Raw genomic sequence first — 16,087 nt, 5'->3', positions numbered from 1 at the left:
CAAAACATGAGCCTGATAGACTTGTTCTCAAGCCACTTCTGGGTTGTCTTTGCAATTTGGGCAGGAGTATTATCTTGTTGAAAAATAACATCTGATCATTCCTCTATAGATAACAACTTTTCATTTTTGGGAAGCAAGCCATTCTTGCATTAAATGGCTTTTCAAAGTGAAGGGGTAATTTCCTGACCAATAATTTGTAGTTAAGACAATTAAAAGCTTAGTGTTTAGCCATTTTGAGCCTCAGTCTCGCTCTCCATCAACAGTAGAAAAGTTTAGTTGGTGTCCTAACTTGAATCACAAGGGGAACGCGATCAATGCGACTCTCCAAGCCAACGCTTCTGCTCATTAGCTAGCCTCCCTGCTCGCTCCTCTTAAAAACTTTTAATGATTTGGTATCAGAGCAGCTCTGTTACTGAAGAGCTCTGTTATTGTAGAGTCCCAGGATTCTTTAAGACACACATAGGATTAGATGTCATCGATAATCAAGTGCTAATGGCTTGTTAAAGATAGCCGATAGATAGAACCTGGTGTTGGGCTGAAGGCCAGCATCTGTGTAGCTCATCTTTCCTCCGTCGCTGGTGAAGACGACCACTCCGTCACGCAGCAGCCGATACCGAGAGAGCAGGCCATTGGGTTTGAGCGGCTGGCTCCAGTGAAGCTCCACTGCTGAAGAGTTCACCTGTATATGCCTGGGCACCACCCACACATCTAGAGAAGAGAAAACAAAGAGGATAGGACAGACGAGACAAGTGAATATATTAAATACAATATACAGTATATATAACTCTGATTATGCATTTAAAATCAAAAACAAACAACGTTTTTAGTGTGAGATGATATGTTACAGTGAGTGTCAGTGTGTGTAAGTGCACTAACCTGCTGGTGCATCTTCCAGTGTGCGACCCATAGATGGCTGACTTGCTCCGCAACCGGCTGCAGTGCATGCAACAAGAATGAAGCTGTAGTCGGTGTGCGGCTGCAGACCTGCAAAAACAGTCAACAGACATTGCTTTTAAACACCATCTGCAACAATCACCTCTACACTTACACATGTGCTAATGAATTTAATAATAAATATAATATTATATATAATATTATAATTTCAAAATATAAAATGTGAATCTAATTTAATATATTTACTACTTAATTATAATGTAGTTTTAAATATATTGAAAAAAAAACTATCAGTATTTATATGAAATATAAAATGTAGCTGATTTAAATGTATAACAACTCTGTACCTCACATAACAGCAAAGAATACACTGGAATCCCTCTGAATGTTTAATGTAATATTACAGCCAATGGCCCACTGAACAACTAAATGTATATAAATAATAGAATTAACAAGCTTTTGGATTATATATATATATATATATATATATATACATACATACACACATGTTGTTTGTTTATAAAATGTATGAGTAGTTTGGTGTCTAACACAGCACCTGTGACAAAGATGCAGCTTCAGCAGTCAGAACTCTAAATCTGGTTCTAATCCTGAAGCACTTTAAATCTCACTTTAATCCTGAACTCTGCACACCCCGTAAAGCCGTGCCTGTGTCCGTCGAGCACTGCCTCCACATCTGGAGGAACACATGCACCCGTGCTCCTGTTTAGTATGCCTTACGGCCTCTCTCATTTAACCCAAACACAGATCAATTTTTTCAGAACGTTGAGCTGTGTTTGGGTTAAGTAAAGAATTCTGTTGAGCATACTAAACACAGGGGAAAACCACTGAATATTGCCTTTAAAGCTTCACTTCACACATCGCCATGCAAAACATGTCCAGGTGTGTATTCTAGAAGGGCTAGGTTATTATAGCGTTGAGGGGTAAGTTATTAGAGCATTTGGTGTTCAGGGGGGCTGAAACCATTCGCACGCCGTAAATCCAACCTAATTTAGAGATCAATCTACTTGGGTAACTAATGGGAAGATTACATTATTCAGAAAAAAAATCTTTGAATGATTAGTCAGAAATAACCTCATGGAGGTTAGCTTTAGAAATAATATTAGAAAAAGCATTAAGATCCCAATTTATTATTATTATTATAATACATAGGAAACAGATTATTTTTAATTTTAAATATTAAAATTACACAGACAATACTATTTTTATGGACTCAAACTTGCACTTAAATGAAGCATATGCTGTCTAATATCAAGCCGGAAATCGTAATTATTAATATGCATGTATACCAAAAAAAAGATATATACATTGATCCATTCACGACATCACCCTCAGTTACATTTTGATATTCCATTCAAACTGAAGGGGGCACTCTTAGCCTGTTAAAGACATATGCACCTTTAATGAAAATTGCAAATAAATACATATATAAATAAACAGGAGACAAAAAAATCAATCATTTTAGCTCTAACCCCTCTAAGCACACAACGGCCCATTTGTAGCACACAGCTAACACAAAGTGAAACAATGCCGTAACTGTCATCCAAATTGCTCCGTACAGCACAGTGAGGAAGTGTGAGGTAATAAACGATATAAAAAGGTATTTTATTGACAAGCTGCCATTTACTGTTTGCATTAGAGAATATGAGAAGATGATAGGTGCTATTCCTGAACGTGGCGACCTGATGAGAAAAGGCCTGCAATGCTTACTCACTTTACCTGCCACATTGATAAAAACCTCTAAATAATTAAGTGCCCACTTCCTGTCTACAATTACTTAATGTTTTTTTTTTTTTTTCTGTCTGGAGGGGATTATGAAGCGATCTGTGGGCTCTACGTGTCAGCCAAGCTAGGAGACTACCCCTGATGCCTTTTATAGGATCAGTTTCCTCCCGCTCACGCATAATTTAGGAGGCAAAGGTTCTTCTCTTCTATCAGGACATGGGCAGACCTCTCTGAACCCTGATAAAGCAGCTGCACACGGAAGACTGATAAGCCAGGTGAAGGGGTTTGAGAATGTGGTGCTGGCTAAAACTAACCAGTGACTTTATACACTTACATAATGATGTGAAGTCTTTCGTTTTTAATTGTGTAACTTGGAAATATAAAGTATGTTTCAAGCTGACAGGTTTAGAATAATTTTCAGAGCATTATATTTTATGAAAACATTCAATGAAGACTTTAACTAATAGAATTAGTTTTAGAAATAGAATTAAAATGCTAGTGTTGTATATTAATAAATTATTAATTAATTTACAAATGTCCAATTAAACGCATGGCTTGCAACATAATTTATATAATTGAGAGCGAGAAGCTATACATATTTTAGATTCTTTGGGGATTTTATACTTAATTTAACAGAAGCTAATTTGCAATGATGAAGTGCATCTTGACTATGCGATACTACGATTTTTTTTTTTTTACTCAAATTTGGACTAATAATTTGGCATGCACACTAAAAAGCACATTTCGAAGACTGGCATTTATGGTGTTTTTACTTTATTTTTAAATATTAATTTCTTAATTTTTTATGCAATTTAAATAATCATACAACACTACACTTAGTTAATTAAAGCACATTTCACACTGCAATTTTTCATCGTGCAAAAAAAGTGAAATAAATAAATCACCTTCTTCTGCCCTATTAAAATAAAAGGCATTTGAGGTGTAGTCTATAATCTTAATTGTATGATCTAGAAAAAAAAAACATTTAAAAGGTACAAAAAAAGCTTTTATAAACCTTTTTCTCACTCACTGGATTTTTCCCAATGTGTTGAAGTCACAGTCAAAACTAATAATGCTTTAATTATTGATGCCTTTCATTTATTTGGTCTTCATTCATTACAATAACAAAGGGGACAGGAACTGTCTTTGTCACTAGGAGTGCTGTCATATGAAAGGGCCGGCTCTCACAGTGTGTGTGAACGTGCGCACAGCTCCTGTAGCTACAAAGAAATGTTTGAACATGATCTCTTTCAATTCCATGCATCACACACAACTTCAATAAATTTCATTTTTTGATGTATATGTAGTAAACTCACATACACTCATAAAAATATTGGTTCCAATCCAAGAATCTTTCAGTGATCAGTTCTTAAAAGAATATTTTTTTTCCTTAGTGTGAAGAGGATTTTAAGAACAATTTCTTACTATAAAGAACCTTTTGTGCAATGAAAATGTTTCAGGGAATTTAAAATTTCTTCATGGAACCATAGATGCCAATAAAGAATTTTGTATAAAATTGTGCATATAACAAGCCCTCAACTTGCTTCTAAATTAAGTTTCAGTCTTAATAGTTTCATAGGTACCAAAGAGAAAAAAAAAAAAGCTAAATCTGTAACCCAGTGACTCTAATGTGGTGTTTAAAGTGGCGGCTTTGTTGCCACAAAGAAAGCAAGCAGGAGGCTTGAGCACTTTGGTGTGTGTTTAATCATGTCAAGTGAGGGAAGGCAGGAAGTTTGGAGGTTTTAAGGAGCACGGAGGTGCTTCCCAGCAGCAGTCGGCGCTGGAGCACAGACGCTCAGGCTGCTCGAGCCGGCGCACGGCACAAAACACTGGTAGGATTTACCGCTCTGCGCAGAGGGACATGAAAGTCTCAACGCGGCTTTAGAGCCTCTCCACAAAGGAAACCCCGAGCAAAGGCATTCTGCAGCCTCTGCCAGCGACTGAACGCCATCACCGCTGCCTCACATCCCAGCCAGCGAGACCGCCTTTGCCTGCCATCACCCCCAGCCAAGTCTTAAACACGCCACACTGCCAGCCGGCCAAATCTGCCATCAGATCCCCTCCCTCCCCACTCACCCCAGGATCCAGGACTGGATGATTTGTTTGGTGCGTGCCGTCGCTGCCAACTTTAGGGCCTTCAGAGGAACAGAAAGAACTCGGAAAGCCCCTTACCGCCGCTACTAGCTGAAATATCTTTGGTCGACAGCAAGTTGCAGTTGAGCTCCAACCATTTGAAGGTCCCTGCTGATTTCAAGCTTATTTACAAAAATGTGGTGCTTCCCAGTGGCTCCTCTGGAGTGCACAGACAGACAGCCTGTGGCTGAGCGCTGCTGAAGGCAGGGAGGGAGGTCTGAGCTTGTGTTCGGAGAGAAAAGCTGAGAACTAGACGCCAGGAGATTCCTCAAGTAGATCAGCTAAACACAGGAAACCTGCTGTTTAAACATCATTGCTTTCAGTGAGACTCTGCCTATGAGGTGTTTAAGCTACACAGACTGCACAGTCAACAGTCTCAAAACACAACTTTTTTTTTAACAATATATTTAAATAAATTAGCCTGATTTTCTACTGGACGTCCGTAAGCTCAAACACGGGAAGTGAGGATGTCATTCTCTCCGGCGTTATGGGATGTTAGCATTCCCAGAGTCAGCCATCTCTCAGAGGAGCGGCTCCCTGCATGCGATTCATTCAGATTAATCCTGACTGGAAAGAGATCAGATGCTCTTCAAAACGATGTGCCCGACTCAGGTTTGATAATCATGTCAGCGATAGTGTCGACAGGCTGGAGCGAGAAACATTCTCTCTTTTTCCTCTCTGCATGAATTATGCGTTTCATATTGGTCCGTAGAGACAGACACTTACAGCGCATATGTGCTATTTGAATAGGAGCCCATTCAGAAAGATCATTTAAAAGAAACAAAATACATATTCCAGTCTACACAACAAACAAATAAATCATTTTGCTACTACTATTGTTATTATTGCTGCCAGAGAATTATATTAACAGCAGTTGCGTGTATCAATATTTGAAAAGCTTCCAAACATTGCATTACCATTGAAGACATTATAAAAAGTGGCCGCTTTTTAAGACAATGTGTACAAAATAGCATGAAAAATAAAAATAAATGATTATTATTGCTTCCACTTGATTACACATTTATAATTGAATCTACTGTATTTAATTACATTATTTACCCATTGTAATAATTACATTAATAGCAGTTACATGTATCAATATTAGCTGAGAAACGCATTTAATTTTGGCTGCATTAAGACAATGGGCACAACAATGTAAAAGAAAATTGAATAATAATAATAATAACTTTTGGTGCAAAAAAAAAGAGAAAAAAAAAATGTGATAAAACAGATACTGCTCAGAGGAAAATGTAAATCTTCCTTGGAAGGAAATATATTTGTGAGCACTTAATCTAAACCCCTCTCTCTGTGTGTGCTGGCTGTTGTGCAGCTGCCCATTGCCATGTGCTGGGCTGTGTAGAGTCGGGCGGCACTGAAAGTGGGAGTGCGCCTTGCGCGTACCCTTGCGGTGGTGACGGATGGCTCAGGGCCAGGAACACTGCTCCTCTCCCAGGCAGATAAAAGAAGCCCCACAAATCAGCGGAGGCCTCAGGAGTGATGGGCAGGCCGGCTGCTCATTGCGGGAATCAGGTGTAAATTCAGTCATTAGATTGCTTCCAGAAACAGCATGCATAAATAAAGGCAGGGCACGTGGAGGAGACACGGCGGATTCTCTCTCTCTTACTCTCGCTGCTGCTGCCGTCAGGGCCAGCATGGGGCAGCGCGTAGGGGGCGGCTGCTCTCTGCTGCTAAACTGATTCATCACTCGCCCTCTGACTTTCCTCTTTATTCCTCTCTCTCATTTAGTACTTTCCTTATGTTAAAGTAGTTAAAGAGTTTATAGGTATTAGACACAAACTTTTCTTCATTGTTAATCTGTTTTACAGTTTAAAATATATCGGAGTTACTTAATCCGTTAAGCAAAAAAGCTTTGCGGACTGTACTTAGATGGTATAACAATACGTCTTATAAAACAGACATCTGGGAAACAAAATGCAGAGAAGCATATGATTCACCTCAAATCATTAAAAATCATAAAAAAAAGTAAAATAATAATATTAAAAAATAATTTTAACTACAGATCATTCAAATCTATAGCAAGAACTACTGTGTATATAAAAACGAATTAATATTATTTTTAATATTTATTTTTAAACTGTTTAAAAATATGGTGTTGGTACAGTAAGTTGCTTTTTTTTAAAGAAGCCTCTTATGGTCACCAAGGCAAGTAATATTGTGAGATATTATTACATCATTTCTAAGTACTGTTTTCTATTTTAATATATTTAACAATGTAATGTGATGGCAAAGCTGAATTTTCAGCATCACATGATCCTTCAGAAATGATTCAAATACTATACTGATCATTATTCTTATTATATGTTGAATAATGATCAGTTGTGGGGCTTAATCTTTTTGGTGGAAACCATCATACATTTGTGTCAAGATTCTTTAATGAATATAAAGTTTAAAAGAACAGCATTTATTTGAAATTTTTGTAAATATTTTTGTAACTCCTTCATTTGAATGTGTCCTTTGTGAATAAATGTATTTCTTTCAAAATTTAAAGAAATAATAAAAAATCGTACTGATCCCAAACTTTTGAAAGGTAGTGTATATGTGATACCTGTGACATTGTAAGCCATCTCCCCCTCTGTTTCCGTGTGGATCACTCCAACGCCGCTCTGATTGATGTGGTACTCCCGGATGATACCGTTCGGTTTGGCTGGAGCCACCCAGCTGATCTTTAGTGCCCCGGGCCCCAGCGCGCTCACCACGGGAGCGGCGATTCCCTCTGGCTCCCCCTGGACAGTCACTGCCACAACCTGGACACACAACAAAAAGAATTACAGAGCAATTTGCCCTAATGGAGGCTTGGATATCCTGCTCTAATAGAATGTCACTAGTGGTTTCAACTCTTGTCTTTAGGAGTGGCAGACTATTAGGAAAGGGCCGTGAGAGGTGGTTAAGGTGTTTTTTTTTCCAGCTACGTGTAGTCTGGCCCGGCGCTGGCCTGATGTGCTTGTGAGCCTGCAGAGTGTCCACAGAGATTAAATCAGGTTCCTCATTCCCACCGACAGAGCTGGCTGAGCAGGGTCCCGCTGAACGACAACAGGGTGCCCCGTGGTAATTGCTCCCCTTGTATTGGGTCGGACAATAATTGCAACTGTTTGGGCAATGCTTGCAGGTGTACAAGTTAATCCAGCTCCACTTAAAAACGATCGTGCGAGGGGGAAGAAGAAAGAAGAAGTGGATCATTGGTGGCCAATTGGTGTGCTGGGCGAGACCCCGGAGGTGTGTGGAAAGAAAAATGGACCTAACGCTGCTCTGGGAGGTTCTTTTTACTTTGCCTCTAGCAGATCTGTGCGGTTATTGATAATCGGATCCTAAATTAGACATAAGAAGAGAAGATAGACAGGTTAATTTCCTCTTTCATCAGCTGAGCCGCTGACAGCTATTACAAGGAGACAACAATTATGGCAGGAAGTCAGCTGTTGCTCTTCTTCCATTAGCTTGCCATTAAAAATATCCTGTTTACTCGGCACTAGCGACATAACATGGGCATGAAAGGGGGAGTACGACTCCTGCAATACTTTACAAGTGTTTTGTAGCTGTTCAGCACAATGCTTGTAAATATTTGCGGGTAAGACTGTAAAGATGAAGGACAATAGGAAAATGAGAGAGTGGGTATGAGAGAGTGGGTAGGAGTGACTATACTAGTACATCACTGTTTTTTTTGTTACACTTGAAAAGTACCTTTTACAAACATGTTTAAAGTTCTATCCCCAAAAAGTGTGTCTTTAAACGTATCAAAACATTGATTTGTTAAACAAACGTTGAATCAATATTACACTATTAAATAAATGTAGCTGTTTCCGGTCAGAGCATCCTAACTGACCTGACACAGCACATAATCTCAATTGATAGCGTTAGTTTGGGGCGGGATACTGTGTATTTGTCCAACCAATGGCTGGTTGTGTTCGGGAAACCTGTTTAGAAACGGTCATTGTTGCAATCCCATTTGGTACCACTAGTGGCAATGTAATTACACACTTCACTGTTATGCTGTATGATTGACTGCCTATAAGATGAGAGGTAGATGAGAAATAGACTCACTTTTGAGCTGTCTGTGCAGCCGGCAGCAGTGCAGGCTCTGAGCTGGTACATGTACTCCTGAAAAGGTCGGATTCCTCCCGCATCTGTGAAGCTATGATCGGTGCCACGGTAGCGCTCCTGTCCATCCCGCAGGATCACATAGTGACTTATCTCACCTATCAGAGTACATAAAAACACACAGGGTCAAAAAATGGCTTCAACATTAATTCCACTCAGTAGTGAAACCGTTGAACTAACTTTCAAATCACAACAGATTGGGTGGCAAGCCGTTTGATTAGCACACAGAGTGAAGTCCTAATGAGCAATCAGCATGTTTCTTTACATATTAAGTGGCACAGAAGTTCCCTAAAATGAAGCTTGTTATTCTCACTTAGTGTTTATGCGCATGTGAATTTTGTTCTTCATAAATTATTCTGCCGAGCTATGCAGATTACGCTTAATAACAGGCAGGTCTTCAGAGGAGAGATGATAAAACAATCAGCTAGTTCCACTCTGTCTGAGTCATATCATTACAGCCTGAAGAAAAAGCCTGCCATCCAGTTTGTTGGGGGAAATGTGAGTAAATCTTCTGAGAGTCACGACTTCAGGCGTGGATTACCCAAACTGATTCACTCCGTGATTACTCATTTACATAACCAAACGTTCTACTGAATAAACATATGACAATATTACCATGAGAGTAAGAAACTGCATTACTAGCAGTGGCATCTGGCAAAAAAATGATGTGCTTTGATTTGAAGGGAAAAAGAAATCAAACTTTATAGGATTATTAATTAAAAAATTGTGAAACTATAAAGAAGTTACATTTCCAAGAGGTTTCAAGTCTCTACCTATCGTTCCTGACTATGAACTGTGCAATGTGCATTTTAGTTAGCTATTATACATTTCCAAGCTGGAAGCAATAACACTTAAAAATGAAGAATCATGATATCATAAATAGTCCAAAACTGTTGCTTTGTCCACTATATATATATATATATATATTATATATATATATATATATATATATATATATATATATATATATATATATATATATATATATAAACAAACTGTGTTTTAAATTAGTCACTGGATTTTGTGTACGAACTATGAGTATTTAATGTGTAATTAATACAATTCTTAGCAAATAATTCACTTATGATATTTGTAAACTGATATTTACACTATATTGTAAATAATATATATATATATATATATATATATATATATATATATATATATATATATATATATATATTATTATTATAAAAATTGGGGCACCGAATTGATGTCATCAGGACCCAAAATCATTACATTATACTGTATTGTAAAAACATTTATTACATAATGTGATTTCCCCCTACTTTCAAATCTTTTACTTCAGTGAAAGGTTAGATTTTTGCTAATTTTTTTAATGAAAGATCAAAAGGATAAACAATGCAGATTTATTTTTTACAGCCATTTTTTATCATATTTACCAGGGGTGCCAATAATTCTGACCACAACTGTATATATATAATTTTTTTTTTTTTTATTAGGTCACTGGATTGGTTTCACTCAGCTATAGCGGGAATGGGATGTAATAAAAGTCAACACCACCTTTTTAAAATAATTACCATTGTTTTTTTGGGGGGCTGACCATTCAAGCTGGATGATGTCATCACGCAGGCCTACATGGCTCCAGTGAGGAGGAGGCACATCCCAGGGAACGTCTTCTTTAGTCGTGACAAGAGAGGAGGGACTGAACCCACGGCCAAAGCTGTTCCAAGCACCAATTCTATACTCATAACTGGTGTAAGGGTCCAGTTCAGTGTCTGAAATGACACACAAGAGAACACAGTCACACAAATACACCTATTCCTCAGAATGTCCCTGAAACCTCGTTCTTGACAGCATCACAGGAGAGTCTCTAAAGTGTGTCAGTCTTCACACTAAAACAAGACTTAAGTTTAATGAGCAGCCAGCGACACTGTTTACTGTAATGCTTTTTGTTATCAGAAATACAGCAGTTTGTTGTATACATGTGTTTGGGGAGTCATGGGTGTAAATCTCCGAGATGGGTTTCATCAGACAGGCGGAGGCACTTCTATGAGTGACAGGATGAAAAAAATACCCTTCTCAGAGGACAAGACACAGTCTCACAACAAATTAAAGTTAACCAAGCAAACTTACTTATGACTTATTTACATACTAATTTATAAATAAAATATACATATGTATATGAGCAAATGACGTCATTTTATGTAAATTTTTTTTTTTAAAGTAAAATTAAATTTGATTGTACATTAGGCAATACCAATTTATTATATTCTTTTCTTTTGAAAATAAAAACAAAATATAATAATGGTAGTAGTAATAATAATAGTTATAATTAATGAAAAAGGTTCATTTAAATTTTAATTGAAAACATGAAATATAATTACTTCTGTAATTTTAAGATTTTAAATGAAAAAAATGTAGGGCGAATTGATTGGATTGTAAAAAGTGGGTTTTCAAACTAGAATGGAGCAAAGTGGATTTTATAGGAGGGCTTGAAAAAAGAGAGATTGGTGCTGTCGAAAAAGAAGGTTTGTATGTAAAACAAACTTTTTTTCTACTGAAATAACATAATAATGTACAACAAGACCAGTGACACATTGTTAGATTTAAACAGGGTGAATCTGTATTTCATGATGACGTTAAAATACACAAAACCCCAAGGCCTCAAGGGTGTTTGCTACACAAAGTCAGGAGGAAGCGGAATCGTTCATAGTTGTGTGGCTGGCAAATCAACTCTTGGGCAGCATTTGTCCGAGAGCACTCAGTGTCATCTTTCTCCGGGGTGCGGGTATGGGGGCGTGAGAAACATCTGGAGGAGTGCAGGGCCACGACAGGTTTATACGCTTCTGCCCAGATGGTGGCACAGCGCTGACTAGAATCACTCTCCTCGTGCCAGCCAGCCCCCTCAACTCCTGCATTAGTCTTGATTAAACAGACGTAACTAACCAAATAAATAACACCTCAGATGAGGTTGAGCCAGAACGAGGGGCCAGCACTCCCCCTGAAAACATTAATAAGAGTGTGAGTCAAGGGGGCGCTCTAAACGCCTATCTTAAAGTTTTAATGATGACTTCGAAATAGCAGGTGAGATTTATGACTCACAACAATTAATACACACTTAAGCATCTGTTCTTGTGAACACATGAAATGTGCAGATGTTTACAGTGTGAGGAACATCCCCAAAATGACTGACACTTTCCTTCTTGTGTGTGTGTGGCATTCAGTTTGATGTCTTTACATAAAAGATGTTGGGCATATACTATTTCTTGTTTATTGAACACATTTGGCTCTCATCTGCAGGTTTGTTGCGTAAATTTACAGGGCTCTAGAAAAAAATGTTCATAGTTAGCTTTCTCTTCCCTGAGCCCAAATAAGGCTGTACCATAAAATGGACCCCCTTCACCCCTTTCTCTTGATGATGACCCTGCTTCCAGGGCTCTGAACTGGTTCAAGGAATAAACAAAACTGAAAACTAAATCAGGTTTAAAAGTTCTGAACAGAAACGCTTAATAGAAATTACTACCATTAACCGGTTGTAGCAAGTTTTGTGTTCAGGGGAGGAGGAGGCGGGAACTGCTGCATAAACACAAACAAAACACAACGTAAAATAATCCAGGCCAGGTCCTTTCTCGTCCTTTACTGTTGTCACACCTCCTTTTTTCCATCCGGCGGACCTCCGTGAGAAACTCGATACTGGTGTGACGTGCAGGTGACATTAGCAATCCCGCCACTGGTCTTGGGCTCTCAGCCCTGCCCTGCTTGCCACGTAACCCCCCCGGCCTGCGAGGGGTGATGGGGTATGTGGCAATCAGGGTGGAGCTGAGAGCCGTGGGCACAAGAGTTTATCCGAGGATATGTTACCATGGCAGGTTATATCCAGCATGGTGTGTTTTGAAACCAGCGAAAACTGCAGGTTAGTGTAGAACCGCTACTATTCAGGAATTTAAAAAACGAGTTACAAGGTTTTTGACCAGCGAATGTCGGAGATTTGTGTTTTGTCTGTCATTAGAACGGTTGCATCTGAGGCAGTAAGGGCATCGCATTAAGTTTTTTATCAACTTACAGGTTACAAAGGTTATTGTACATTGTGGGCGCTTAGTTTTTACTGTCGTTTAATATATTTGGCAAAAAGCTTGTAATATAAAAGACGAAATGTTACGCACAGGCTGTATTGGCTATGACTCGATGGCAAATACCTGACTCACACTCTTTTCCGCTCCTCAAATACATAATTGAATAAAGAAAACAATGTACTTTTTCAAAGAACCAATCTTTCAGTTACCCTTGCACTGCAAACAAGCAGAGACAGTCTTCTCAATTTGTGAAGGACTTCATTCACGATTGAAGGATAGAGCTATTGTTTTGCTGACAGTTTGTGGATCCACTCGAGTTACGAGGTTTAGTCACAAGCTAAACAATTCAATTCAGTCAATTCAAACAAATTATAAGCACATTTTTTTTATTAAAAATTCAAATCAAAATAATATTATTAACCGGTATTTTTCCTAATCAAACCGTTTTCGGAACGATAATGTTACCAAAGACATGCATGAAAAGGAACGTTAAAATACTGATTCTGCTCTTTTTAAGCCCTGGCTGCTTCTAAATTAAAAACATTTAAAAAAATTAATGTACACATATAATTGACTTATTTTATTACGCAACTCATTTGCATTTTTGTCTTTTTATTTTATCTACGCTTTCCTTTTCTCAATTTGTAGTCAATTCTATTTTTCACAGACAAGGATGTATCCCCTGATCTGTGAAAAATATGACTAAAAATTATAAAAAATAAAATAAAATAAAAAGAGTATGATTTGATAGAGCGCAGTTATTCTATTATTCCAGGTCAGTGTTATTTTAGTATTATTTATATGCTATTATAATTTTAACAATAACAACACTTTCAATTTCGCATATTTTTTTAATAAAAAGCGTTAACAAAAACGATTATTGAGGGTAAATTGACAAACATTGTTGACCTGTTTACCTGTGAAACTGTATCGGTTTGCCACTCCACTGTATATCAGCTCCTCTGAGGATGGGCAGAGCTGGCTGTGGGCGGCAGTAGGAGGAGCTTCTGTTGGGGTGGCGGCAGTAGCAGAGGGAGATGGAATGTGCGCGGGGAACGGCTCGCCTGGTACCCATGTACAAATGGACTGCGCCGGGTCAAAATCACACAAGCCGCAGAAAGCTCCCGCGACCGCCGACACAGGACACACCGTACTGGGGCGACATTTCTCCTAAAGGACACATACGCACACACACTCTCATTAGTGACAACAGTCATCAGACAACTGTTGTGTGTCAAAGTACCCCTGCCAGCGGGTGTGTATGGAGTCCTCTGTCTCAATAAATAGCATGGATGCCCCTTAATGACATAATTACAAGTTAATGACCGCCATCCCAGTTTTCTTTTCTTGGTCTCTTTCTTTTCCTCACGAGCTCAAGCTGGGTGCACGATGAGCTTGTGTTACAGCGAGCAAATCTGATTAATGAAGTGTGACTGTGAGTGCCTACTTCCTGAGGAGAGGAGCAGATACATCACTGCTCTGTGCCTCATTTTTCCAACCTCCACTTTAGACCATGGCAGCTTGAGTTTAAAACTCAACTACTTTACTAAAACACCTATCCAGTGAAGCTCTTTAATAGCTAATTCAGAGCTAAATCTATACGCTAATTATATATATATATATATATGTATGCATGCATGCATGTATGCATGTATGTATGTATGTATGTATGTATGTATGTATGTATGTATGTATGTATGTATGTATGTATGTATGTATGTATGTATGTATGTATGTATGTATGTATATATATATATATATATATATATATATATATATATATATATATATATATATATATATATATATATATAAGGAGTTACACATTCCACATCGTTTTCCTCTCTATTTGCTGATAGTCTGATAGACATTGAACCGAAAATTTCTCTCTCAATCAAGCAGCTCTAATTTGATTGGCTGGCTATATGCCAGTATAATCAAATCAAAATCAAAGTATAATCAAAGTTGTTTACAAGGTACTGAACATCTATAATTCATGTTTTTTAAGGTTAAATAATCAATTGATTTGCAAAAGTTTGCCAGGTTAGTGTTCTCATAGTTTGGTTTGAAGCACCTATGTAGTAAGTTAACCAGATATCCATGACCAGAACTGCATTTTGCTTTCTGTTAAATTATAAGTACCAACTATTTTTGATGGACAGATATTCAGATTTAAAATACTTCATGCTATTTTCTGTTCCCATTTAACCTTAAATTACATTAAAAAATGTGTACACAAATTGCAACTACATCATTAGAAATATGTAATTCTGAATATATTAAAATGCATGCAAATATATATAGTATATAAATATATATATATATATATATATATACATATATATATTTACACACACATTTTATATGATATTAAAGTATATTTCACTTTACAACGAATACTTGACAGTACATTAAGCAATTCAGAACCACGTTTAAAAGACAGCAGAATTATGAAATTGCATATAAAGATGTACTTAAGTGGGTCAAAAAAGCACTCCAAAGTTCAACTACCTGCATTACATATAAATTTAAACTACAATACATTTTCATTTAATCACAATTAACATACAATTAAGTGTCCGAAACACTACATTCAGTTCACACTTAAGCATATTTCCATAGGAAACTCAGCTTCCATAAAAAAAGCATGCTAAAGAGTACTTCCTTTTCACAAGGGCTGATTTGAATATATTTTCAATTTCAGTCTATTATAGTGACATCAATGATTTCAGATAAACCTGCCCCTATACCTGACCTAAAAGCAGTTTCTTAATCAAAATGGTCTAAGTGGACAGTTCTTTTTCAGAGGTCTGCAGTATGGACCAGACATTTAGGCAAAGGTCTCTCCATAATCTGTTTTGGAAAATTTTGGCATTGCTTTAACCTGAGTTTGAGAAACTGGCGTGACACTACAGAACAGCTTGAGGGCAAAGTCTCCACTAAGTCTTCATCCTGAAGAACTATTGCTGAAACAACATACAGTGAATATGTCACTCTGAGTGAAAGTGTTAATTACCAGGATGAGGATGCTGGCCGGGGCTCTGTCAGCACACACAGATGTGAGCGGATTGAAGCCCACTCCATTACAACACTCCTCCTCCTGATCAATCACCTCTGACCAGCAGCACTTCAGCGACGCTGTCCTGTTCTCCACCACGTGGACTTTA

At 37.8% G+C, this 16,087-nt stretch overlaps 1 protein-coding gene across 1 annotated transcript in view; it reads right to left on the bottom strand.

The window, feature by feature from the left end:
• The window catches only part of ush2a (Usher syndrome 2A (autosomal recessive, mild)), a gene marked incomplete at both ends in the record, with an annotated part of 211,764 nt that overhangs the window by 36,535 nt on the left and 159,142 nt on the right, over positions 1 to 16,087 (bottom strand). The window contains 7 exons of the mRNA XM_081394329.1: positions 525 to 708; positions 877 to 984; positions 7,337 to 7,535; positions 8,827 to 8,981; positions 10,425 to 10,622; positions 13,838 to 14,090; positions 15,937 to 16,082. Coding sequence (XP_081250455.1) covers positions 525 to 708; positions 877 to 984; positions 7,337 to 7,535; positions 8,827 to 8,981; positions 10,425 to 10,622; positions 13,838 to 14,090; positions 15,937 to 16,082 — 1,243 coding nt within the window. The remainder of the gene's footprint in view (positions 1 to 524; positions 709 to 876; positions 985 to 7,336; positions 7,536 to 8,826; positions 8,982 to 10,424; positions 10,623 to 13,837; positions 14,091 to 15,936; positions 16,083 to 16,087) is intronic.

This window comes from Scardinius erythrophthalmus, assembly GCF_964197995.2.
Source record: "Scardinius erythrophthalmus genome assembly, chromosome: 19".
NCBI lineage: Eukaryota > Metazoa > Chordata > Actinopteri > Cypriniformes > Leuciscidae > Scardinius > Scardinius erythrophthalmus.
This window is presented reverse-complemented; position numbering and strand designations above follow the sequence as displayed.